Below are 25,821 nucleotides of genomic sequence, written 5' to 3' on the forward strand. Positions count from 1 at the left end.
TATTGTCTCTTATTGATGGCGGTTATGATATCGTTTAGGACCTTGAGCGTGCCTGAAGTGCACCCATGACCAGCTCGGAAACCAGATTGCATACCGGAGAAGGTACGGTGGGATTCGAAATGATCGGTGATCTGTTTGTTAACTTGGCTTTCGAAGACCTTAGAAAGGCAGGGTAGGATAGATATAGGTCTGTAGCAGTTTGGGTTTAGAGTGTCTCCCCCTTTGAAGAGGGGGATGACCGCGGCAGCTTTCCAATCTTTGGGGATCTCAGACGATACGAAAGAGAAGTTGAACAGGTTAGTAATAGGTGTTGCACCAATTTTTGTGGATCATTTTAGAAAGAGAGGGTCCAGATTGTCTAGCCTGGCTGATTTGTAGGAGTCCAGATTTTGCAGCTCTTTCAGAACATCAGCTATCTGGATTTGGGTGAAGGAGAAATGGTGGAGGCTTGGGCAAGTTGCTGTGAGGGGTGCAGGGCTGTTGACCGGGGTAGGGGTAGCCTGGTGGAAAGCGTGGCCAGTCGTAGAAAAATGCTTATTGAAATTCTCAATTATCGTGGATTTATCGGTGGTGACAGTGTTTCCTAGTCTCAGTGCAGTGGGCAGCTGGGAGGAGGTGCTCTTATTCTCCATGGACTTTACAGTGTCACAGAACTTTTTGGAGTTTGTGTTACACATTTCTGTTTGAAAAAGCTAGCCTTTCCTTTCCTAACTGCCTGTGTATATTGGTTCCTAACTTCCCTGAAAAGTTGCATATCGCGGGGGTTAATCGATGCTAATGCAGTATGCCACAGGATGTTTTTGTGCTAGTCAAGGGCAGTCAGGTCTGGAGTGAACCAAGGGCTATATCTATTCCTGGTTCAAATTTTTTTGAATGGGGCATGCTTATTTAAGATGGTGAGGTAAGCATTTTAAAGAATAACCAGGCATCCTCTACTGACGGAATGAGGTCAATATCCTTCCAGGATACCCGGGCCAGGTCGATTAGAAAGGCCTTCTCACTGAAGTGTTTTAGGGAGCGTTTGACGGTGATGAGGGGTGGTCGTTTGAACGCAGACCCATTACGGATGCAGGCAATGAGGCACTGATCGCTGAGGTCCTGGTTGAAGACAGCAGAAGTGTATTTGGAGGGCAGGTAGGTTAGGATGATATCTATGAGGGTGCCCGTGTTTACGGATTTGCGGTTGTACCTGGTAGGTTCATTGATCATATGTGTGAGATTGAGGGCATCAAGCTTAGATTGTAGGATGGCCGGGGTGTTAAGCATTTCCCGGTTTAGGTCACCTAGCAGCACGAGCTCTGAAGACATATGAGGGGCAATCAATTCACATATGGTGTCCTGGGCACAGCTGGGGGCAGAAGGTGGTCCATAGTAACTGTGAGAGACTTGTTTCTGGAAAGGGGGATTTTTAAAAGTAGAAGCTCGAATTGTTTGGGCATAGACCTGGATAGTAAGACAGAACTCTGCAGGCTATTCTCCGCAGTAGATTGCAACTCCTCCCCCTTTGGCAGTTCTAACTTGTCGGAAAATGTTATAGTTAGGGATGGAAATTTCTGGGTTTTTGGTGTCCTTCCTAAGCCAGGATCCAGACACGGCTAGGACATCCGGGTTGGCAGAGTGTGCTAAAGCAGTGAATAAAACGAATTTAGGGAGGAGGCTTCTAATGTTAACATGCATGAAACCAATGCTTTTACGGATACAGAAGTCAACAAATGAGAGTGCCTGGGGAATGGGAGTGGAGCTAGGCACTACAATGCCTGGATTAACCTCTACATCACCAGATGAATATAGGAGGAGTAGGATAAGGGTACGGCTAAAGGCTATAAGAACTGGTCGTCTCGTACGTTCGGAACAGAGAGTAAAAGGAGCAGGTTTCTGGGCGCGGTAGAATTTATTCAAGGCATAATGTACAGACAAAAGTATGGTAGGATGTGAATACAGTGGCGGTAAACCTAGGCATTGAGTGACGATGAGGTATTGTCTCTAGAGACACCATTTAAACCAGGTGAGGTCACTGCATGTGTGGGAGGTGGAACGAAAGGGTTAGCTAAGGCATATTGAGCAGGGCTGGAGGCTCTACAGTGAAATAAGACAATAATCACTAACCAAAACAGCAATGGACACGGCATATTGACATTAGGGAGAGGCATGCGTAGCCAAGTGATCATAGGGTCCAGTGAGTAGTTAGGCGGGCTGGAGACACTGCGATTCAGACAGCTAGCGGGCCGGGACGAGCAGGCTATCAGAAGGGCCTTAGAGGGACGTTGCGACGGAGTAAGTCTGTTGTAGCTCCCTCGTGCTGTTACGTCAGCAGACCAGTCGTGCTGGATCAGCAGGGCTCCGTGTAGTAAAAGGGTCCAGTCCAATTGGCAAAATAGGTATAGTAGCCCAAGAAATTGGCTGATGGACCTCTTCAGCTAAGAGGGAGCTATGCTCTAGCGGGCCGCGGCTAGCAGGCTAGCAGATGAACATTCAGGGGACGTCGCGATGGAGGAGCCTGTTGAAAAAATCCCTCGGGCGGATTACACTGGTAGTCCAGGCGTGATGAATCAGCCGGGCTCCGTATCGGCAGTAAAAGGGGTCCAGGCCAATTGGCAAAATAGGTATTGTAGCCCAAGGAGTGGCGGTAGGAATCCGGAGATATGGAGAAAAAGATAAGTCCAATATGCTCTGGGTTGAATCGCGCTGAGCAGACTGGCAGGGGTTGTCCGGCTAAAGTTAGCTAATGACCGCTAGCAGTGGCTAGCTGACTACTAGTTAGTAGCTAGTTAGCTGGCTAGCTTCTGTTGGGGGTTCCGGTTCTAAAGTAAAGAAAATAGCAGATTCATACCGCATTGGGTGAGGCGGGTTGCGTCGTTTGGGTGCGTCAGGGTGCGTCGTTAGGGTGCGTCAGGGTGCGTCAGGGTGCGTCGTTAGGTTGCGTCAGGGTGCGTCGTTAGGGTGCGTCGTTAGGGTGCGTCGTTAGGGTGCGTCGTTAGGGTGCGTCGTTAGGGTGCGTCAGGGTGCGTCGTTAGGGTGCGTCAGGGTGCGTCGTTAGGGTCGTCAGGGTGCGTCGTTAGGGTTCGTCAGGGTTCGTCAGGGTCGTTAGGGTTCGTCAGGGTGCGTCGTTAGGGTTCGTCAGGGTGCGTCGTCAGGGTTCGTCAGGGTGCGTCGTTAGGGTGCGTCAGGGTGCGTCGTTAGGGTGCGTCAGGGTGCGTCGTTAGGGTGCGTCAGGGTGGTTCGTCAGGGTGCGTCGTTAGGGTGCGTCGTGTCGTCAGGGTGCGTCGTGTCGTCAGGGTGCGTCGTTAGGGTGCGTCAGGGTGCGTCGTTAGGGTGGGTCAGGGTGCGTCGTTAGGGTGGGTCAGGGTGCGTCGTTAGGGTGCGTCAGGGTGCGTCGTTAGGGTGCGTCAGGGTGCGTCGTTAGGGTGCGTCAGGGTGCGTCGTTAGGGTTCGTCAGGGTACGTCGTTAGGGTGCGTCAGGGTGCGTCGTCAGGGTGCGTCGTTAGGGTGCGTCAGGGTGAGTCGTTAGGGTGCGTCAGGGTGCGTCGTTAGGGTTCGTCACGGTGCGTCGTTAGGGTTCGTCAGGGTGCGTCGTTAGGGTTCGTCAGGGTGCGCCGTTAGGGTTCGTCAGGGTGCGTCGTTAGGGTTCGTCAGGGTGCGTCGTTAGGGTTCGTCAGGGTGCGTCGTTAGGGTTCGTCAGGGTGCGTCGTTAGGGTTCGTCAGGGTGCGTCGTGTCGTCAGGGTGCGTCGTGTCGTCAGGGTGCGTCGTTAGGGTGCGTCAGGGTGCGTCGATAGGGTGCGTCAGGGTGCGTCGTTAGGGTGCGTCAGGGTGCATCGTTAGGGTGCGTCAGGGTGCGTCATTAGGGTTCGTCAGGGTTTGTCGTTAGGGTGCGTCGTTAGGGTTCGTCAGGGTGCGTCGTTAGGGTTCGTCAGGGTGCGTCGTTAGGGTTCGTCAGGGTGCGTCGTTAGGGTGCGTCAGGGTGCGTCGTTAGGGTGCGTCAGGGTGCGTCGTTAGGGTGCGTCAGGGTGCGTCGTTAGGGTTCGTCAGGGTGCGTCGTTAGGGTTCGTCAGGGTGCATCGTTAGGGTTCGTCAGGGTGCGTCGTTAGGGTGCGTCGTTAGGGTGCGTCGTTAGGGTGCGTCGTTAGGGTGCGTCAGGGTGCGTCGTTAGGGTGCGTCGTTAGGGTGCGTCAGGGTGTGTCGTTAGGGTGCGTCAGGGTGCGTCGTTAGGGTGCGTCGTTAGGGTTTGTCAGGGTGCGTCGTTAGGGTTCGTCAGGGTGCGTCGTTAGGGTTCGTCAGGGTGCGTCGTTAGGGTTCGTCAGGGTGCGTCGTTAGGGTTCGTCAGGGTGCGTCGTTAGGGTTCGTCAGGGTGCGTCGTTAGGGTTCATCAGGGTGCGTCGTGTCGTCAGGGTGCGTCGTGTCGTCAGGGTGCGTCGTTAGGGTGCGTCAGGGTGCGTCCGGAGATATGGAGAAAAAGATAAGTCCAATATGCTCTGGGTTGAATCGCGCTGAGCAGACTGGCAGGGGTTGTCCGGCTAAAGTTAGCTAATGACCGCTAGCAGTGGCTAGCTGACTACTAGTTAGTAGCTAGTTAGCTGGCTAGCTTCTGTTGGGGGTTCCGGTTCTAAAGTAAAGAAAATAGCAGATTCATACCGCATTGGGTGAGGCGGGTTGCAGGAGAGTATGCTGAAGTTGAGGCTAAGAAAAATATAAAAAATATATGCGAAGAAAAATATTTTAAATGATATATACATGGGACACGACAAGACAAAGACGCCTGACTGCTACTCCATATTGGATCAACATCCAGCTTTGAACTGGACTGTGTGTTTACAGGCAGTAGCAACAGCGCGACTTTAAATCTTTAGAACTAATTCTCCAAAAGCCACAAAATACAGTGCAATTATGTAAATACCACGGGAGTCCTCTTACGTTTGGGAACTTCACAGTCCTATTGATCAAACAACCATGAAAAGGTAGGCTCTCTCACCCTCGGTTGCCTATGCACATCAACAACAAGATCAACAACTAATGCTAGCGCGAGATGAGCTAAAATCTAACGAGGGAACATTAGATAAACCCTCAAACTTTTTCAGCTACAATAGCAACAGCGCGACAGTCCTATTGATCAAACAACCATGAAAAGGTAGGCTCTCTCACCCTCGGTTGCCTATGCACATCAACAACAAGATCAACAACTAATGCTAGCGCGAGATGAGCTAAAATCTAACGAGGGAACATTAGATAAACCCTCAAACTTTTTCAGCTACTGGCCATCAAACGATGCACTGATAAACGATGGGGAATAGTAGTCTGCTTGTCCTTCTGCAGCTTGCCTGCCAATGCATGCCTGTCCCAACCCACGTTTTGACAACTAAATGGGAAGTCTCCCATTTGATCGATGAAAAATACATTTGATTGACTACTAAGAGATGTGCTAATACGTTGTTTAAGTTCGGCATAGCTAGCTATCAAATTGACACCTGCATGACACCTGCATCTCTAGCTGTAGCCACCGAAAAACAATATGAGGAGGAAAAGTCAGTCACTCACCCATTCTTCCAATGACATAACATCCTCCCAGCAGCTAGTTAGCTATCTTTAGGCACTGTGTATTTAGCTTGCTAAATAAAAAGCTAGTAGCTACATAAATAGATACGCTAGCCCAGGGGTGTCAAACTCAATCAGCGCACTTGCCATATTGAAAAACACAAGGAAATCACGGGCCAGACATATCCTATTTGCTTTTACAAAACCACTTGCAACTGTGACCCAAGCTGGCCATTGTTTTATCAGAAAAGTATTGCCCTTTATAATGTCCACTTATGTACATAGGATGCTGTGTATATAGCATTTTAACATATTAAAACAAAAAAAAGATAATAAATAATATTTGAAGATATAAATAATATTTGTCCAGCCTTTGCTCCTATCCTTGCAGATGTGCATAATATGCTGTGACCCTAATCAAAAAGTATTTAATAACTCCAAATAACAAAAATGTAGCTATAGCTAGGTTGTTATAACATTTAAACTTAAAACATGTTTTTCATTTTTTTTGCACTGCATAATGACATACCCAAATCTAAAGCTGCTTGTAGCTCAGGCCTTGAAGCAAGGATATGCGTATTCTTGATACCATTTGAAAGGAAACACTTTGAAGTTTGTGGAAATATGAAAGGAATGTAGGAGAATATAACACAATAGATCTGGTAAAAGATAATACAAAGAAAAAAATACCTGATATTTTGTATTTTTTGTACTATCATCTTTGAAATGCAAGAGAAAGGCCATAATGTATTTTTCCAGCCCAGTTTCAGATTAGATTTTGGCCGCTAGATAGCAGAAGTGTATGTGCAAAGTTTTAGATTGATCCAATGAACTATTGCATTTCTGTTAAAATTTTTGTTTTAAACCTAATTGGTTTATTAATAACTTTTCAAGTATAAAACGGTGCACTCTCCTCTAACAATAGCATGGTATTATTTCACTGTAATAGCTACTGTAAATTGGACAGTGCAGTTCGATTAACATGAATTTAAGCTTTCTGCCAATATCAGATATGTCTATGTCCTGGGAAGTTTTCTTGTTACTTACAACCTCATGCTAATCACATTAGCCTACGTTAGCTCAACCAACCCGTGGACGGGACACCGATCCTGAAGAAGATTTATTAAATAGCTATCACTAGCCGCCTTCCACCCGGTTACGCAACCTTGCACCTTGGTGGCTGCTGCCCTGTATACATAGACTTGGAATAATGGAATTAATAATAATGATAATAATGGAATACTAGTCACTGAATGTTTACATACTACTTCACTCATCTCATATAGCCTAGTGGTTAGAGCGTTGGTCCAGTTACCGAAAGGTTGAATCCCCTAGCTGACAAGGTAGAAATCTGTCATTCTGTCCCTGAACAAGGCAGTTAACCCACTGTTCCCCAGTAGGCCGCCATTGTAAATGAGAGTTTGTTCTTAACTGATTTGCCTAGTTAAATAAAGGTTAAATAAAAAAATATATTCTACTGTATTTTAGTCAATGCCACTCCGACATTGCTCAATCTAATATTTATATATTTCTTTAGTCCATTATTTAACTTTTAGATTTGTGTGTGTTGTTGTGAATTGTTAGATACTACTGCATTGTTGGAGCTACAGTAGGAACACAAGCATTTCGCTACACCATCAATAACATCTGCTAAATATGTTTTTGGGATCAATAACATTAGATTTGATTTGAAATATGTTTTTCTTAACATGTTTTGCCATTTTGTCTAGTGTATATTGTATGTGTTTGATGTATTTATGCAGGGTTCATCAGTAAAAGAGACCCTAGTCTCAGTATGACTTCCCTGTAAAAAAAAAAAGGTTAAATAAAAATATAAAATAAAGAAAAACTTTCAAATTCACATCAACCTCTGTCTCAGTATCTCACACTATGAAAGGATAACTCTTAATTCTAACCCTTGTCTCAGTATTTCAGACTATGAAAGGCTAACCCTTAACTCCAATCCTTGTCTCAGTATCCCAGCCTATGAACGGCTATAGCCATGGCTTGGAGTAAAGTGTTCCAGACTGTATAGCTTTACAACCGAAAACACACATTCATGATAAATTGATTTAAGTTCCTATTACGATGTTTTGAAATGGAACATCTTTGGGGTTGGAATGTTAAGTGTTTGTTTCAGGTACCCCTTGACTTTTGCTTCTGTACATCATAGTCGGTGTCACAGCAGGGGGACTCTTAAGCTCTGTCGCATATTGCACCCTATTCCCTGTATAGTGCACTATACAGTCATATGGGGTGCTGGTCAAATGTAGTGCACTATAGGGAATATAGTGCCATTTGGGAAACAGTTTTACTGTTGAAGACATATCTGAGGGGGATTTGACTTAGCTGCCTACCATGAGGTTGCTGCATTGGCACAACAGGAAAGGTTGTGTGTGGCACCTCACGTTGCCACTTCTGTGTTGGTACACAGGCAGTACCAGTAAAGGGATTTGGCACTGGTGGGGCACATCTTCTCCTCTTTTGCCCTGCCCCATGACTCCCCTGACATTGCTCTGTTCTTTCTCATTGTCACATGAGATCTGTTTTGATCTAATAGCTTATCCTGGGGATGAAATCAAACTCTATTTCTCAAGTCACAAATGACTTATGAATGAATTATAGCTTCAACTCCCATGCTAGCCTTTGCTTTGATACAGATGAACTGTACTCAATTCTCACTCTCTTAAACCATCTCTATATTTCAAGCTTAGATAATACGGTAGCTGGCTATATGTTCTTATCTTAATGATGCGTTAAACTCCTGTACAGAATGAGACTGAATAGGGAAGTGAGAATTCGGTTGCCTTGGTATTGGTCTTGCCAGGCTTGGATCAGGTTCCTGGTTGTTAGACTGTGTGAAAAACATTGCACAACTCACGCCTGCTGCTGGTAGATGTTGAGTTCGATAGCAGGACAGTTTTCACTCTTCCCCATAATCAGACATGCGTTGACCGACCTCTATAGTTAGTAATCACACGGTGGAATCAAAAGCAGACCTTAGAACAGTATTACAAGGTGGAACATGTTCATTTAGGGAGATTGCTCTTCCCCAGTTGAGCAACAAATGGTAACACTGTAAGGTACTCCCCCTCACTCCTCATACACTACATGACCAAAAGTATGCGGACACCTGCTCGTCGAACATATCATTCCAAAATTATAGGCATTAATATGGAGTTGGTCCCACCTTTTCTGCTTTAACAGCCTCCACTCTTCTGGGAAGGCTTTCCACTAGATGTTGTAACATTCCTACAGGGATTGAAATAGCCAAATCCAGTCATTTGAAGGGGGTTCCACATACTTTTATATATAAAGTGTGTGTTGCCAAGGCACTGTAAGAACTGTTAGATGGAACTTTTTTTTAAACAACTTTTTTGTTCAAAATTATTATCCTCTCTGATCCAGTTTTATGGATATGAGCATACCACCCCACTTGACTGTATGAACTATTCACACGTTTGTGATCCCCATAGACATTACCTCAAACACCTCAGAATTCTATATCTATATAACTCTTGGTCTCTTAGTTGAAGTTGAGTTTCTGCATGCTGTTGATATTAACCATCACTTTCTCTCTCTACCATAGATGAACGGGACCGGGTACAGAAAAAGACCTTCACAAAATGGGTCAACAAGCACTTGATAAAGGTAAGATGAGGACATATACATATACATGAGCCTCCCGGGTGGCGCAGTGGTCTAGGGCACTGCATCGCAGTGCTAGCTGCGCCACTAGAGTCTCTGGGTTCACGCCCAGGCTCTGTCGCAGCCGGCCGCAACCGGGAGGTCCGTGGGGCGACGCTCAATTGGCATAGCGTCGTCCGGGTTAGGGAGGGTTTGGCCGGTAGGGATATCCTTGTCTCAGTATGTAAATGTAATAAAATGTATGCACTCTACTGTAAGTCGCTCTGGATAAGAGCGTCTGCTAAATGACTAAAAATGTAAATGTAAAATGTAAATATACAACACCTCACTCTTGAGCTCATCCATCAGCTCCTCAGTTTAATTGCTGCAGCCATTTATGTGTGGTACTATATTCTATCCAGCCAGCGGGTCATAAAACATAACTGGTACTACTATTATCACTGCCTGTTGTGTAAGTGTCTATGGTAAGAAAAGGAAAACACTGGCCTGTGGTGCTGCCTTAGTATTATAAATCATCTGATATTACTCAACGGAAGCTTGGTTTGCATAAAAAGATGGATTTGCACTGTATAATTCCATTGTGACTACCAAATATGATTTGGAGGTTCTTGGAAGCTGCCTTGCTACAAAGTTTATCCCTGCAGCCAGTCACTGAGTCCGAGGCACTAAAGGAGCTCCTTAAACTTGACCCCAAAAAAACATCTGGGTCAGATGGTTGACATTTTCTTCTTTAAAGGTTGCTACCCATATAATCGCCAAGCCTATCTCTGACCTTTTTAACATGTCTCTCCTCTCTGGGGATGTTCCCATTGCTTTGGAAGGCAGCCACGGTTTGTCCTTTATTTAAAGGGGGAGATCAAGCTGATCCTAACTCTTATAGGTATCAAGTTTCAGGTAAGACCCAAATGCAGAAGCTGTTTATTACAGCAACAGGGGCATGCAAATGACAGGTCAAGGAAAGCTGGTGTCGATAATCCAGAGTAGTGGCAAAGGCACATGATGGCAGGCAGGGTCAGAGGCAGGCAGAGTGATCAGGCAGGCGGGCTCAGAGTCAGGACAGGCAATGGTCAAAACCAGGAGAGCGAGGAAAAGAGAGACTAGGGAAAAGCAGGAGCTGAGACAAAACGCTGGTTGACTTGACAAACAAGACGAACTGGCACAGACAGACAGAAAACACAGGTATAAATACCCAGGGGATAAGTGGGGAAGTTGGACGACTCCTGGAGGGTGTCACCCATTGACTTGCACAAAGCTTTTGATACAGTAGACCAGGTATTCCCAAACTGTGGTACATGTATGCCAAATAAAATGTGATTCACATTTTTTTTTTAAATGTGAATCACATTTTATTTGGCATACATGTACCCCAGTTTGGGAATACCTGGTCTACTGTATCAAAAGCTTCACATTTATATTTTCCAACGGGGCTATATATTTTAAACTATCTAGTGTTCAGCAAAATAACAACACAATGTCAAATACAGGTAGCCTAGTCAAATAATTAACATCCAACCACATTAACCATTACTCTCGTGGAAATTCCACTAACGGTCCGTATGTAACCATGGTAAACTTTGTTAAAGCAAGGCCCCTGAACTCTCATGCATTTTCTGCAATATGCAATGATATGGGCAACGACCATAAAACGCTTTTACAACATACAGAAGTGCGCTGGCTATCAAGGGGCAAAGTATTGGCATGTGTTTTTTAATTGAGAGACGAGCTTAAAGTTTTCTTTACTGTCCATAATGTTCACTTGTCTGACCCCTTACATGATGACGAGTTTCTCACACGACTGGCCTATCTGGGTGACGTTTTTTCTCGCTTGAATGATCTGAATCTAGGATTACAGGGACTCTTCGCAACTATATTCAATGTGCGGGACAAAATTGAGGCTATGATTAAGAAGTTGGAGCTCTTTTCTGTCTGCATTAACAAGGACAACACACGGGTCTTTCCATCATTGTATGATTTTTTGTGCGCAAATGAACTCAAGCTTACGGAAAATGTCATATGTGATATCGCAAAGCACCTGAGTGAGCTTGGTGCGCAATTACGCAGGTACTTTCCCGAAACAGGCAACACAAACAACTGGATTCGTTATCCCTTTCATGCCATGCCTCCAGTCCACTTACTGATATCTGAACAAGAGAGCTTCATCGAAATTGCAACAAGCGGTTCTGTGAAAATTGAATTTAATCAGAACTGACAGATTTCTGGATAGTGCTGCGCTCAGTTTCTTGCCTTGGCAAATCGCGCTAAGACACTGATGCCCTTTGCAACCACGTACCTACGTATGTGTGGATTCTCGGTCCTCACTAGCATGAAAACTGAATACAGGCACAGACTGTGTGTGGAAAATTATTTAAGACTAAGACTCTCTCCAATATAACCCAACATTGCAGAGTTAAGTGCATCTTTTCAATCACACCTTTCTCATTAACCTTTTTATGAACAAATAAGGTTTTATATGTAAGGCTAAATAAAGAGCAAAATGATTGATTATTATTATTTGTGCCCTGTTCCTATAAGAGCTCTCTGTCAATTCCCATGAGCTGAGTTGTGACAAAAATTCACACGCATTCTTATGGCAAAAAACAACATTTGAGAGTGCGCTGAACCTGGTGCTAGAGGGGGTACGCAGCTGGAGGTTGAATGTTTGAAGGAGTACGGGACTATAAAAAGTTTGAGAACCACTGCGGTAGACCATTCCATTCTTGTGGGCCGGCTAAGGAGTATTGGTGTCTCTGAGGGGTCTTTGGCCTGGTTTGCTAACTACCTCTCTCAAAGAGTGCAGTGTATAAAGTCTCAGCCACTGCCTGTCACCAAGGGAGTACCCCAAGGCTTGATCCTAGTCCCCACGCTCTTCTGAATTTACATCAACAACATAGCTCAGGCAGTAGGAAGCTCTCTCATCCATTTATATGCAGATGATACAGTCTTATACTCAGCTGGCCGCTCCCCAGATTTTGTGTTTGCACTCTACAACAAAGCTTTCTTAGTGTCCAACAAGCTTTCTCTGCCCTTAACCTTGTTCTGAACACGTCCAAAACAAAGGTCATGTGGTTTGGTAAGAAGAATGCCCCTCTCCCAATAGGTGTGATTACTACCTTTTGAGGGTTTAGAGCTTGAGGTAGTCACGTCAGACAAGTACTTGGGGGTATGGCTAGACGGTACACTGTCCTTCTCTCAGCACATATCAAATCTGCAGGCTAAAGCTAAATCTAGACTTGGTTTCCTCTATCGTAATCGCTCCTCTTTCTCCCCAGCTGTTAAACTAACCCTGATTCAGATGACCATCTCACCCATGCTAAATTACGGAGACGTAATTCATAGATCGGCAGGTAAGGGTGCTCTCGAGCGGCTAGATGTTCTTTACCATTCGGCCATCAGATTTGCCACCAATGCTCCTTATAGGACACATCACTGGACTCTATATTCCTCTGTAAACTGGTCATCTCTGTATACCCCTTCGCAAGACCCACGGATGATGCTTATTTATAAAACGCTCTTAGGCCTCACTCCCCCCTATCTGAGATATCTACTGCAGCCCTCATCCTCCACATACAACACCCATTATGCCAGTCACATTCTGATAAATGTCCCCAAAGCACACACATCCCTGGGTTGCTTTTCTTTTCAGTTCGCTGCAGCTAGTGACTGGAACAAACACTCAAACCGGACAGTTTTATCTCAATCTCTTAATTCAAAGACTCAATCATGGACACTCTTACTGACAGTTGTGGCTCCTTTGCGTGATGTATTGTTGTCTCTAACTTCTTGTCCTTTGTGCTGTTGTCTGTGCCCAATAATGTTTGTACAATATTTTGTGCTGCTACCATGTTGTGCTGCTGCCATGTTGTGTTGCTACCATGTTGTTGTCATGTGTTGTTGCAATGCTATGTTGTTGTCATGGGTATCTCTTTATGTTATGTTGTGTTGTCTCTCTTGTCGTGATGTGTGTTTTGTTCTATATTTCTTTTATATATATTTTTTTATCCCAGCGCCCGTCCTCGCAGGATACCTTTTGCCTTTTGGTAGGCTGTTCTTAACTGACTTGCCTAGTTAAATAAAAAATATAAATAAATAATCTCAAAACAAGCGCATCTACTCACGACCACAGCTGTAAACGCTGTCCAGTTCAAAGTAAATGACACAGATCTGTGAGGACAGACACTGGGAGACGAGAAGCAAGTACAGGGAATGAGTATTTAATAAATAACAGACATGAAACAAAACACGGACAGCGTCTGGACAGGGGAAACAAAATGACAATGCTGAGAGAGGGATGAAAGTGAGGAATAGACAGATATAGGGGAGGCAATCAAAAACGTGAAGGAGTCCAGGTGAGTCCAATGAAGCGCTGATGTGCGTAACGATGGTGACAGGTGTGCGTAATGATAGGCAGCCTGGTGCCCTCGAGCGCCAGAGAGGGGGAGTGGGAGCAGGCTTGACAGTACCCCCTCTCTAGGGGCGCCACCCGGCGTCCCACCTGGGTGAGCCTGACAGGCCGGCCGAGGCATGGGAGCCAGACGATCCGGCTGAGGTGTGGGAGTCCGACGAACCGGCTGAGGCGTGGGAGCCCGACAAACCGGTTGAGATGTTGGAGCCCAATGAGCCGGCTGAGGAGTAGAAGCCTAACGAGCCGGATGAGGCATGGGAGCCCGACAAACCGGCTGAGGCGTTGGAGCCTGGCAAACCGGCTGAGGCATGACGTGGTGTGGGAGCCTTCTGTGCCAACCAAGGCAAGGAAACCTCTTGAGCCAGCTAAGGTGAGGAAGCACGACGAGCCCACAAAGGCACCACCGGTTCCTTCGGCAGCGGCACCCGGGCCTGATGTCACCAACCAAAACAAAAAACAAAACTCCCTGGTGCTTCCGTTTTTAGTGTCAGCATTCTGTAAGGACAGACGCTGGGAGACAAGAAGCAAGTACAGGGGTTGAACATTTAATACTCCAGATGAATCCAGGTTAGTCCAATGAAGTGCTGATGCACGTAACGATGGTGACAGGTGTGCGTAATGATGGGCAGCCTGGCGCCCTTGAGTGCCAGAGAGGGGAAGCGGGAGCATGCGTGACAAGATCCATATATGGCAATGGTCTATTTGCATATAGGCCTAGTCCAGCTCTGATTGGTTATGCTTATTTATTTGTCTGTGTAGAGTACGGGCTGAGAACTGCATGTCAATGCAATAGAATCCTACTCCTACCGATGGGTTCTGCCTACAACAAAATCTTTTGCATAGTTTGTTTTGTTTCGGGTATGTTGCTTTGAAAGTGGCTAATATTGCGTTGATTCGATCACAATTGCCACTGTAAAGGGAAACGTTGATAGTGTTAACTAACAGGAAAAACTCCAGTAAGTTGAGTGAAGTTCAATCTCGTGTTTTTCTCCGTGGGCTGATATTTCTCCTGTGCTCTGCGCAGCAGTCACGGGGAGCTGCATGGCAGTCTCGGGCTAATGTGCTTGCAGCTTAGAGGGAACATTGGTTCTAACACAGGTGTCCTGTATGCAAGTCTGCCAGACAATGCAACTTTTCAGGTCTCAGACAAGCATGGTCACCGAACCCCCTGTGTTACACTTCACCCCTCTTTGACCTCCTCCTTGAAGAGACCCATCCAAGTCACAGGACCAATGCCTAGGCTAACACAGTCTTCAACCAGTCAGACACATGTTAACCTTATAATGACTACCCTTGCCGGAGACTTGAAACTAACACGTCTAACACACGTGTGTTTGTGGCAGAAGACCTGAGTTTGAGTCTCCATATGAGCAGAATCAGGGGGAAGCAGTACTCGCTAAGCAGGCAAGCGTGAAATAGTTTACAGGGGTGCCACTGGACTCAAATCAAACTTTATTTGTCAAATGCGTCGAATACAACAGGCGTAGACCTTACAGTGAAATGCTTACTTACAAGCATTTAACCAACAATACAATATCCAGATCCATTGGATGTAGTGATCACAATATAATAGCCATATCTAGGAAAAGTTCCAAAGGCTGGGCCTAATAGAGTGTGTAAGAGGTCATACAATACGTTTTGTATTGATTCCTATGTTGGTGATGTAAAGAATTTTTGTTGGTCCGTGGTGTGTAATGAGGAGCAAACAGATGTTGCACTTGACACATTTATGAAATTGATTATCACAGTTACGAATAAGCATGCACCCATTAAGAAAATGACTGTAAAAACTTAAATCCCTGTGGCTTGATCAGGAATTGAAAAATGGTATGGTTGAGAGGGATGAGGCAAAAGGAATGTCAATGGTGAATGCTTGGTGAATGGCGCCGAAGGAGATGGCTGCTGTTTTACGATCCCGTAAACAATTGTGTTATCCCAGAAACCCTAGACCCACTCCAATTTGCATATTGCTCCAACAGATCCACAGATGATGCAATCTCTATTGCACGCAACACTGCCCTTTCCCACCTGGACAAAAGGAACACCTATGTGAGAATGCTATTCATTGAATACAGCTCAGTGTTCAACACTATAGTGCCCTCAAAGCTCATCACTAAGCTAAGGACCCTGGGACTAAACACATCCCTCTGCAACTGCATCCTGGACTTCCTGACGGGCCGCCCCCGGGTGGTGAGGGTAGGCAACAACACATCCGCCACGCTGATCCTCAACACGGGGGCCCCTCAGGGGTGCGTGCTCAGTCCCCTCCTGTACTCCCCGTTCACTCATGACTGCATGGCCAGGCACGACTCCAACACCATCATCAAGTTTGCCAATGACACAACAGTGGTAGGCCTGATCACCGACAACGATGAGACAGCCTATAGGGAGGAGGTCAGAGACCTGGCCGTGTGGTGCCAGGAGACTGAAAAGATTTGGCTTGGGTCCTCAGATTCTCAAAAGGTTCTACAGCTGCACCATCAAGAGCATCTTACTGGTTGCATCACTGCCTGGTATGGCAACTGCTCGGCCTCCGACTGCAAGGCACTACAGAGGGTAGTGCATACGGCCCAGTACATTACTGGGGCCAAGGTTCCTGCCATCCAGGACCTCTATACCAAGCGGTGTCAGAGTAAGGCCCTAAAAATTGTCGAAGTCTCCAGCCACGCTAGTCATGGACTGTTCACTCTACAACTGCATGGCAAGTGGTATCGGAGCGCCAAGTCTAGGTCCAAAAGGCTTCTTAACAGCTTCTACCCCCAAGCCATAAGACTTCTGAACAGCTAATCAAATGGCTACCCATACCCCTCTTTTACGCTGCTGCTACTCTCTGTTTATTATCTATGCATAGTCACTCTCTACCTACATGTACATGATACCTCAATTACCTTGACTAAACGGTGCCCCCGCACCTTGACGCTGTACCGGTACCCCTGGCCTGTATATAGCCTCGCTATTGTTATTTTACTGCTGCTGTTTAATTATTTGTAATTTTAAAAAATCTATTTTTTACTTAACATTTATTTTTCATAACTTCTTAAAGCATTGTTGGTTAAGGGCTTGTAAGTAAGCATTTCACTGTAAAGTCTACACCTGTTGTATATGGCGCATGTGACAAATACAATTTGATTTGTTCTATTTTTTTGGTGTGATAATTTTGCCGTGTGTGAGTAGTGTAGTATGAACACAATCAAGATATACTGACAGAGATACTATAGCATTACTAGAGGTGTCTTTAGTTATAAATACATTGGTCACTCGAGTCTGTCAAAGTGGTGATTGTGAATGTGGTTTACTGAAAATTGGCCCATAATCCCAGATTATATTCTCAGGAACAGTGTTGTTCCTTCACAAACAGAGCTTTTCTGAGCACTGGTCTTGTTGGATCATGAGTATTTACAGTACATGATTCATTCCTCATAGCTGATCAGTGTTTTGAATACAGAGAAAACACTTTAACTTCAAGTGCATTGAGTCATAATGAATCCATTGTGCATCTCTGTGAATAGTCTCAAACTGTCTCTCTTCTCCTCTCCCCTCCCCAGGCCCAGCGGCATATCACTGACCTGTACGAGGACCTCAGAGATGGACACAACCTCATCTCCCTGCTGGAGGTGCTCTCTGGAGAGACACTGGTGAGTCCCTATGACCTTTGCACTCTGACTGGAAGGAGAAGGACCTCTGCTTCTGCTACAACCTATCCAACCTTCTTTCCCAACCTCTCTTTTCCTTCTGTCCCTTTTCCCCATCCTACTTTTCAGTCCATTATACAAAAAAAAATGTATCTGTCATGATGCTGTAAACTCAGCAAAAAAAGAAGCCTCCTCTCACTGTTAACTGCGTTTATTTTCAGCAAATTTAACATGTGTAAATATTTGTATGAACATAGCAAGATTCAACAACTGAGACAAACTGAACAAGGTCCACAGACATGTGACTAACATAAATGGGATAAAGTGTCCCTGAACAAAGAGGGAGTCTAAACCAAAAGTAACAGTCAGTATCTGATGTGGCCACCAGTTGCATTAAGTACTGCAGTGCATCTCCTCCTCATGGACTGCAGCAGATTTGCCAGTTCTTGCTGTGAGATGTTACCCCACTCTTCCACCAAGGCACCTGCCAGTTCCCGGACATTTCTGAGGGAATGTCCCTAGCCCTCACCCTCCGATCCAACAGGTCCCAGATGTGCTCAATGGGATTGAGATCCAGACTCTTCGCTGACCATGGCAGAACACTGACATTCCTGTCTTGCAGGAAATCACACTGGAGGGTCATGTCAGGATGAGCCTGCAGGACGGGGGATGAGGGAGGAGGATGTCTTCCCTGTAACGCACAGCATTGAGATTGCCTGCAAAATGACAACAAGCTCAGTCCGATGATGCTGTGACACACCGCCCCAGACCATGACGGACCCTCCACCTCCAAATCGAACCCGCTCCAGAGTACAGGCCTCAGTGTAACACTTATTCCTTCGACGATAAACGCGAATTCCACCATCACCCCTGGTGAGACAAAACCGCGACTCGTCAGTGAAGAGCACTTTTTGCCAGTCCTGTCTGGTCCAGCGACGGTAGGTTTGTGTCCATAGGCGACGTTGTTGCCAGTGATGTCTGCCTTACAACAGGCCTACAAGCCCTCAGTCCAGCCTCTCTCAGCCTATTGCGGACAGTCTGAGCACTGCTGGAGGGATTGTGCGTTCCTTGTGTAACTCGGGCAGTTGTTGTTGCCATCCTGTACCTGTCCCGCAGGTGTGATGTTCGGATGTACCGATCCTGTGCGGGTGTTGTTACACGTGGTCTGCCACTGCGAGGACGATCAGCTGTCCGTCCTGTCTCCCTGTAGCGCTGTCTTATGCGTCTCACAGTACAGACATTGTAATTTATTGCCCTGGCCACATCCTGCAGTCCTCATGCCTACTTGCAGCATGCCTAAGGCACGTTCACGCAGATGAGCAGGGACCCTGGGCATCTTTCTTTTGGTATTTTTCAGAGTCAGTAGAAAGGCCTCTTTAGTGTCCTAATTGCCTACCGTCTGTAAGCTGTTAGTGTCTTAACGACAGTTCCACAGGTGCGTGTTCATTAATTGTTTATGGTTCATCGAACAAGCATGGGAAACAGTGTTTAAACCCTTTACAATGAAGATCTGTGAAGTTATTTAGATTTTTACAAATTATCTTTGAAAGACAGGGTCCTGAAAACGGGAAGTTATTTTTTTGCTGAGTTTATAAAGAAACATGATTATGCATTATATATTTTGTAATCTTTCCTATACTTGACGTCACATGTAATACACAACCTAGGCTGGTAGGTTTTGTTTTTACCACCTTATTGCATGTGTTAAAACCTGCAGAGATACAGTATGTGGTCCACGAACAATACACTACTTGTTTAAGAATTCCTCACGATTTGACTTAACCTATACATAGTACTGATTTGAAGCTATTTTTGGAAATAATATCTCATAGCATTAATTTAACACTTATTTCATAATTTTCTTATCTTTCTCTGTCGCTCGCTCTTGCTCTTTCTCTCTCTCTAACTCTCTCTATTTCTCTGCTTTTGCACTTGTTTGACCCCTGTTTTTCCTTTTCTAATTCCTGTCTTGCCCTGACCTTTGCCCCCTTTGCCTTTGCCTCTTCTCTTGTGATGATCTTGCTGTGGTAGCCGAGGGAGCGTGACGTTGTCAGGAACTCGCGGTTGGTGAGTGGGCCTGGACTGTGTAGTGCCTCAGGCGTGGCATGTGTCACTCCCCCAGGTGGCTGCCGGGTTGTGCATGTTGATGTCACCTCCTTGTCTTGCCCTCTCTGTGTATGAAACGTCGTCCTCTTTTTCCATTTGTCGACGAGCTTGTAGAGACTAGGGTTGTGTCCCAAGTGGCGCCCTATTCCCTACATACAGTGCATTCGGAAAGTATTCAGACCCCTTGACGTTTTCCACATGTTATGTTACAGCCTTATTCTAAAATTGATTACATCGTTTTATCCCCCCAATTAAACATACACACAGTACACCATAATGACAAAGCAAAAACAGGTTTTTAGACATGTTTAGTAATTTAATAAAAAATACATGAAATATCACGTTTACATAAGTATTCAGACCCTTTACTCAGTACTTTGTTGAAGCACATTTAGCAGCAATTACAGCCTCGAGTCTTCTTGGGTATGATGCTACAAGCTTGGCACACATGTATTTGGGGAGTTTCTCCCGTTCTTCTCTGCAGATCCTCTCAAGCTCTGTCAGGTTGGATGGGGAGCGTTGTTGCACAGCTATTTTCAGGTCTCTCCAGAGATGTTAGATCAGGTTCAAGTTCGGGCTCTGGCTGGGCCACTTAATGACATTATGAGACTTGTCCCGAAGCCACTCCTGTGTTGTCTTGGCTGTGTGATTAGGGTTGTTGTCCTGTTGGAAGGTGAACTTTTGCCCTAATATGAGGTCCTGAGCGCTCTGGAGCAGGTTTTCATCAAGGATCTCTCTGTACTTTGCTCCGTTCATCTTTCCCTCGATCCTGGCTAGTCTCCCAGTCCCTGCCGCTAAAAAAACAGCATGATGCTGTCACCCCCATGCTTCACCATAGGGATGGTGCCAGGTTTCCTCCAGACGTGACACTTAGCATTCAGGCCAAAGAGTTGAATCTTGGTTTCATCAGAACAGAGAAACTTGTTTCTCATGGTCTGAGAGTCCTTTAGTTGCCTTTTGGCAAACTCCAAGTGGGCTGTCATGTGCCTTTTACTGTGGAGTGGCTTCCTTCTGGCCACTCTACCATAAAGGCCTGATTGGTGGTGCTGCAGAGATGGTTGTCCTTCTGGAAGGTTCTCCCATCTCCACAGAGGAACTCGCCCTTCTCCCCCGATTACTCAGTTTGGCCGGGCAGCCAGCTCTAGGAAGAGTCTTGGTGATTCCAAACTACATCCATTTAAGAATGATGGAGGCCACTGTATTCTTGGGGACCTTCAAAGCTGCAGAAATGTTCTGGTACCTTTCCCCAGATCTGTGCCTCGACACAATAATGTCTCGGAGCTCTACGGACAATTCCTTCGACCGCATGGCTTGTTTTTCGCTCTGACATGCACACAAGTTGTGCGAAACATCTCAAGGATGATCAATGGAAACAGGATGCACCTGGTATTTCTGTTTCATATTTTAAAATGTTTGTAAAAATTGGGGCCTCCCAAGTGGCTCAGTGGTGCTAGCTGTGAGATTCTGAGATTCTGGGTTGGAGTCCAGGCTCTGTCGCAGCCAGCCGCGACCGGGAGACTCATGGGGCGGTGCACAATTGGCCCAGCGTCGTCCGGGTTAGGGGAGGGTTTGGCCAGCAGGGATGTCCTTGTCCCATCACGCACTAGCGACTTCTGTGGAGGGCCGGGCGCAGTGCAAGCTGACACCGTCGACAGGTGTACTGTGTTTCCTCAGATACGTTGGTGTGGCTGGCTTCCGGGTTATGTGGACATTGTGTCAAGAAGCAGTGCAGGTTGGTTGGGTTGTGTTTCGGAGGACGCACAGCTCTTGACCTTCGCCTCTCCAGAGTCCGTACGGGAGTTGCAGCGATGAGACAAGACTGTAACTACCAATTGGATACCACGAAATTGGGGAGAAGAAGGGGTAAATAAAACATTTAAAACTTTCGCTTTGTCATTATGTGGTATTATATGGTAAGCCCTTTTAGAATAAGGCTGTAACATAACAAAATGTGGAAAAAGTCAAGGGGTCTGAATACTTTCCAAATGCACTGCAATGCACTATATTTAACCAGATCCCTATGGGCCCTGGTCAAAAGTGGTACGCTATGTAGGGAACAGGGTGCCAATTGGGATGCAACACAGAAACCCAACTCTTTTAGAAGAAACCCAACCCAACTCTGCAAGAAGGTTGAGCTGAGCGTCACTGAGTAGGGAATGAAGATTATCCTTTTTGTGTTGGATTTGGGGATATTGTGTGGTAAATTACTGGTCGTCCCTAGTCATTGTGCTGTGATAAACTATGTGGGTGGAGTAGATTTCTTGGTTACTTATTTAAGTGATAATGCCTGAGAAGTCGGTGTTTGTAGGATATATTGGCACGGGTGTCGTTGGGCCTGAGACAAGTCAGTATATCCTCCAAACACCGGCTTCGAAGGCATTATCACTTGTATACAACTGGTTACCAACATATTCATGATGATTGACATATTTTCATTAAACACATTATTTTGATTAATTTATTCACACTATTTCATCCTTCAACTAGATATAGTTCCGACACAAATCTAGGGTTGCTACCCAAGCCGGCTGGTCATTCGTTCTATCGGTTCGGTAGCCAGAGATGCGACCCAGTCGTTCAGTCTTTTTGTTCTGTATCTATGTGGTTCATTCTAAATGTTCCATTGTCATACTGGCTGGCAATGTCCTAATCCCTTGCTTGCTAGCTAGCCAGAATATAACAGCAAAGTAGCTGCATTTGCATTTGTTTAAGATGTTTTCTAGTGACATTTATTTGGATACATCCAAAACAATGAGCTAATGAGGCGTGATATTGCCTGGCAAAGAAATATGTGCTTTCGATCCAACTCCCGACACGTTCATTACTATGGGACAGCTGAAGATCGAATTTGAATATTGAAACAAGGTTGCAAATATCAGAGAGACAGACAGCAAGGTTTATACAAATCTCTGCTGTTGAAAACGAAGTGTTAGTCAAAAATAAATGTGAGAATGTCTAGATGTTTATAAATTGTCTGGCTGGGCTGATGAGACAGTGCAGTCAGATGGAACAGAGTAAATATGCATTTTAACGTCATAGATTTAGCTGGTGGTAACTTGTGGAATTGACACCGGCTAGAGTGCGGTTTTAACCAACCAGCATTCAGGATTAGACCCACCCGTTGTATAAAAAACATTATGAATAAAGCTGGGATATTTCCTTCAGTTTCAGCCCTAGATCATTTCATGTTCAGTCTTCTAGTTTCGTCTGTGCCCTCCCTCCAAGTCTTAGCGTATTAGTCTGAGTTCTGAGAAAGAGATACAGGCATCCGTTCATTTGACCCAACTCACTGTAAACAGAAGCCAGAGTGATACTGCAAGCCAATAAGAGATCGACCTGTACGCTAGTGGAGCTTGTGGTTGACTGAGAGCTTGTGATTTGCTGTACCGATGCATGTAATGGTGGACCAAATATGCAGGTCTCCTGCACACTTGACCATTATCTAGAGATTAAGAAGCATAAAGTCTCTTAGCACTACTGCTTGACTTCAGGTATCTGCTTGGTAAGAATGGATTGTGTAGTAGATCAAATAGTAATAATGTAATTTAGGTATCATTTATCTGCAAAAATAATTGTCGTTTTTCTCAGGGTCCAACTCCTGGGCCAAAGGGTAGCTTTCATGTCATTTTTTGATTTTGTAATGTTTAGATCGATGCATTGAACATGGAAGTGATTGATGATTGGAAGAATCCAATAGCTAGTGGTCCAGGTTTAACATTCTCATCTTCACCCATTTTCCATATAATGTTCCTGCCTCTGGATCTTATTACAACGCTTTTCAATAGGGCCATGTAAAGCCAGATGTAAAATGAAGGGGGGACTGGACAGTCATGAGATACTGTGTTCAGCTCTGACCACAACTCAACCAAATTTGGAGTCAAATATCAAATTCAATGTCCATCACAGGAAGTTGGTGGTACCTGAATTGGGAAGAACGGGCTTTGGGTAATGACTGGAGCGGAATAGATGGGATGGTATCAAATACATCAAACACATGGTTTCCAGGTGTTTGGTGACATTCCATTTGCTCTGTTCCAACTGTTCTGTAATGTCCATTCAATGTGGTTGATTATATAGGACCATGACTGCTGCTTGTAATCCATATAAAATGTTTTCTCAATCTGAAATACTTTGCCTGCAGTCATGGGGCCTTCTCTTCCTTGTCCTATTGGTATTGTATGTGCTGTCTCCTCTCCTTCTGAAGTTTGTTCTCTTCTCACAGCCCAGGGAGAAGGGGCGCATGCGCTTCCACAAACTGCAGAATGTACAGATCGCACTGGACTTCCTCAAACACAGACAGGTACCGTGTGATGATTAATTGCATCAATTAACACTGAGTCTACAAAACACTAGGAACACCTTCCTAACATTGAGTTGCTCCCCATTTTGCCATCGGAACAGCCTCGGTTTTTCAGGACATTGACTCTACAAGGTGTCGAAAGCGTTCCGCAGGGATGCTGGCCAATGTTGACTCCAATGCTTCCCACAGTTGTGTCAAGCTGGCTGGATGTCCTTTGGGTGGTGGGACATTCTTGATACACACATGACACTTTGGAGCGTGGAAAAAACCAGCAGCATTGCAGTTCTTGACACACTCATACCGATGTGCCTAGCACCTACTAACATACCCCGTTCAAAGGCACTTAAATATTTTGTCTTGCCCTCTGAATGGCGCAATCCATGTCTCAGTTGTTTTAAGGCTTAAAAATCCTTCTTTAACCTTTGTCCTTCCCTTCATCTACACTAATTGAAGTAGATTTAACAGGTGACATAGCTTTGACCTGGATTCCCCTGGTCAGTCTAAGTCATGGAAAGAGCAGGTATTCCTAATGTTTTGTACCCTCAGTGTGTCTATGTTTTTTAACATATTTTTTAACTTTGAACTGATTCTCATAATGTAAACTAACAGTCCCGGTACCTTATAATTCATTAGATAACCATTTAGATATAACTTAATATAGAGGGACACTTTTCTTTAAGATGGTTGTACATACTTGTGTCCCCTTTGTGACAGGTTAAACTGGTCAACATCAGGAATGATGACATCGCCGATGGAAACCCCAAGCTGACCCTGGGCCTGATATGGACCATCATCCTTCACTTCCAGGTATATCATGCTTCACTCATAGCATAACAACAACCAATATGTTTATTATCATTAAAATGATAAGCCTGGCCAGGGTGATGGGATCCAGGTACAACATCCTATAACCTGTTTGGTATATTTCACCTGGAAGGATAATTTGTTATCCTTGCCTGTAATAGTAGGGAAAGCTACAGTATGACTTGTCTTGGTCAACTAATCAATTCCCAAGCCCACCACTTATGTTGCCAGAGCAGATATGAGTCAAATTCAATTATTCCAAATCGGCAACTTTTAGCATTTGGCACCCACTATCTATATACAACTCTACTACTCATGATTACCATAAGTCTGAGGGATTTCAGACTGAACATTGAAAAAACATATTGAAACACTCATTTGAAGATCATGTGAGGTTTTCATCCTCAATATAACTCAGTGACGGATGGAACTTATTTCTCCCCGAATGGAAGACGCCAGGAGCATTTGGTTATTTGTTTAGCAGTTGAGAATATTTAGAAATATGGAAAAAGAAGGGCACAAGGATATTTTTGGATGCTATAATGGGTATACTGGTTATACTGGGATTAACATCATGTGGGATTCCGTCCACTCCAGGGGGACTCGGTGTTGGTGTGGGTGTGGCAGGTAGCGGCTCGAAACATTTTAATGAGTCCCACCATTGGCTATACTTATTTTTTGATGAGAGGACCCCATAGGGCTCTGGTCAAAAGTAGCACACTTTATAGGGAATAGGGGGCTATTTGAGATGCTATTGTTACATGATGCCTTGATGAAGTGAAAGGAAGCAGGAATCTCTCTAGATTCTCATGAAGGCGAATTGAGAGGTCGGAGGGCCTCTTTCCATGTGGTGTGAGTCACATCGTGAGTGTGTACATAGTAGTGGGGTTCCCCCACTACAGAGAAGAAGCGAGAGGGATGAGACGGTAAGTCCTAAATATTTTCGCTCTCCACCCTTACCATAACAAAAACCTGAAAGTAATATTAGAACGCCTGATAGTGTGCCACATTGAAAATGCCACATTGGTCATAAAGCAATCTTTGTTCTAATAAAGCTCAATAAAGTCTCTTGCTATGACTAAAATCAACCATCACTCCATTGATCATCTATTTTTTCTTTGGTTATTGTTTTATTTTTGGTGGTTGAGAGGGGTTGGGTTATGCATAGTATTTCTAGCATGGCAATACATTCATTATTTAACAATGCATTGATCACAGTATGCAATGCACACATAGTATTGAGCGTTGAGCATCAGGAACAAAACACTAAAGTAAACACAGCTCCACCATAGACTACTGAGGGAAATAGACTGCTAAGAGATTCAAAAGGCTGTACCTGTGACTCATAGCTTTATCTTCCATCTTCTTTCTAGCAGGAATTCACTGCAGGAATTTGCTGCGC

The 25,821-nt window shown here is 45.0% G+C and overlaps 1 protein-coding gene across 1 annotated transcript in view; it reads left to right on the forward strand.

Annotated features, from left to right (window-relative positions):
- Nucleotides 1-25,821, forward strand: part of LOC120026741 (plectin-like) — a 158,080-nt gene that overhangs the window by 89,816 nt on the left and 42,443 nt on the right. Inside the window, exons 3-6 of the mRNA XM_038971463.1 lie at nt 9,117-9,178; nt 17,123-17,212; nt 23,538-23,615; nt 24,330-24,422. Of these exons, the coding sequence (XP_038827391.1) occupies nt 9,117-9,178; nt 17,123-17,212; nt 23,538-23,615; nt 24,330-24,422 (323 nt within the window). The remainder of the gene's footprint in view (nt 1-9,116; nt 9,179-17,122; nt 17,213-23,537; nt 23,616-24,329; nt 24,423-25,821) is intronic.

The sequence above is a fragment of the Salvelinus namaycush genome, chromosome 32, assembly GCF_016432855.1.
Source record: "Salvelinus namaycush isolate Seneca chromosome 32, SaNama_1.0, whole genome shotgun sequence".
NCBI classification, from domain to species: domain Eukaryota; kingdom Metazoa; phylum Chordata; class Actinopteri; order Salmoniformes; family Salmonidae; genus Salvelinus; species Salvelinus namaycush.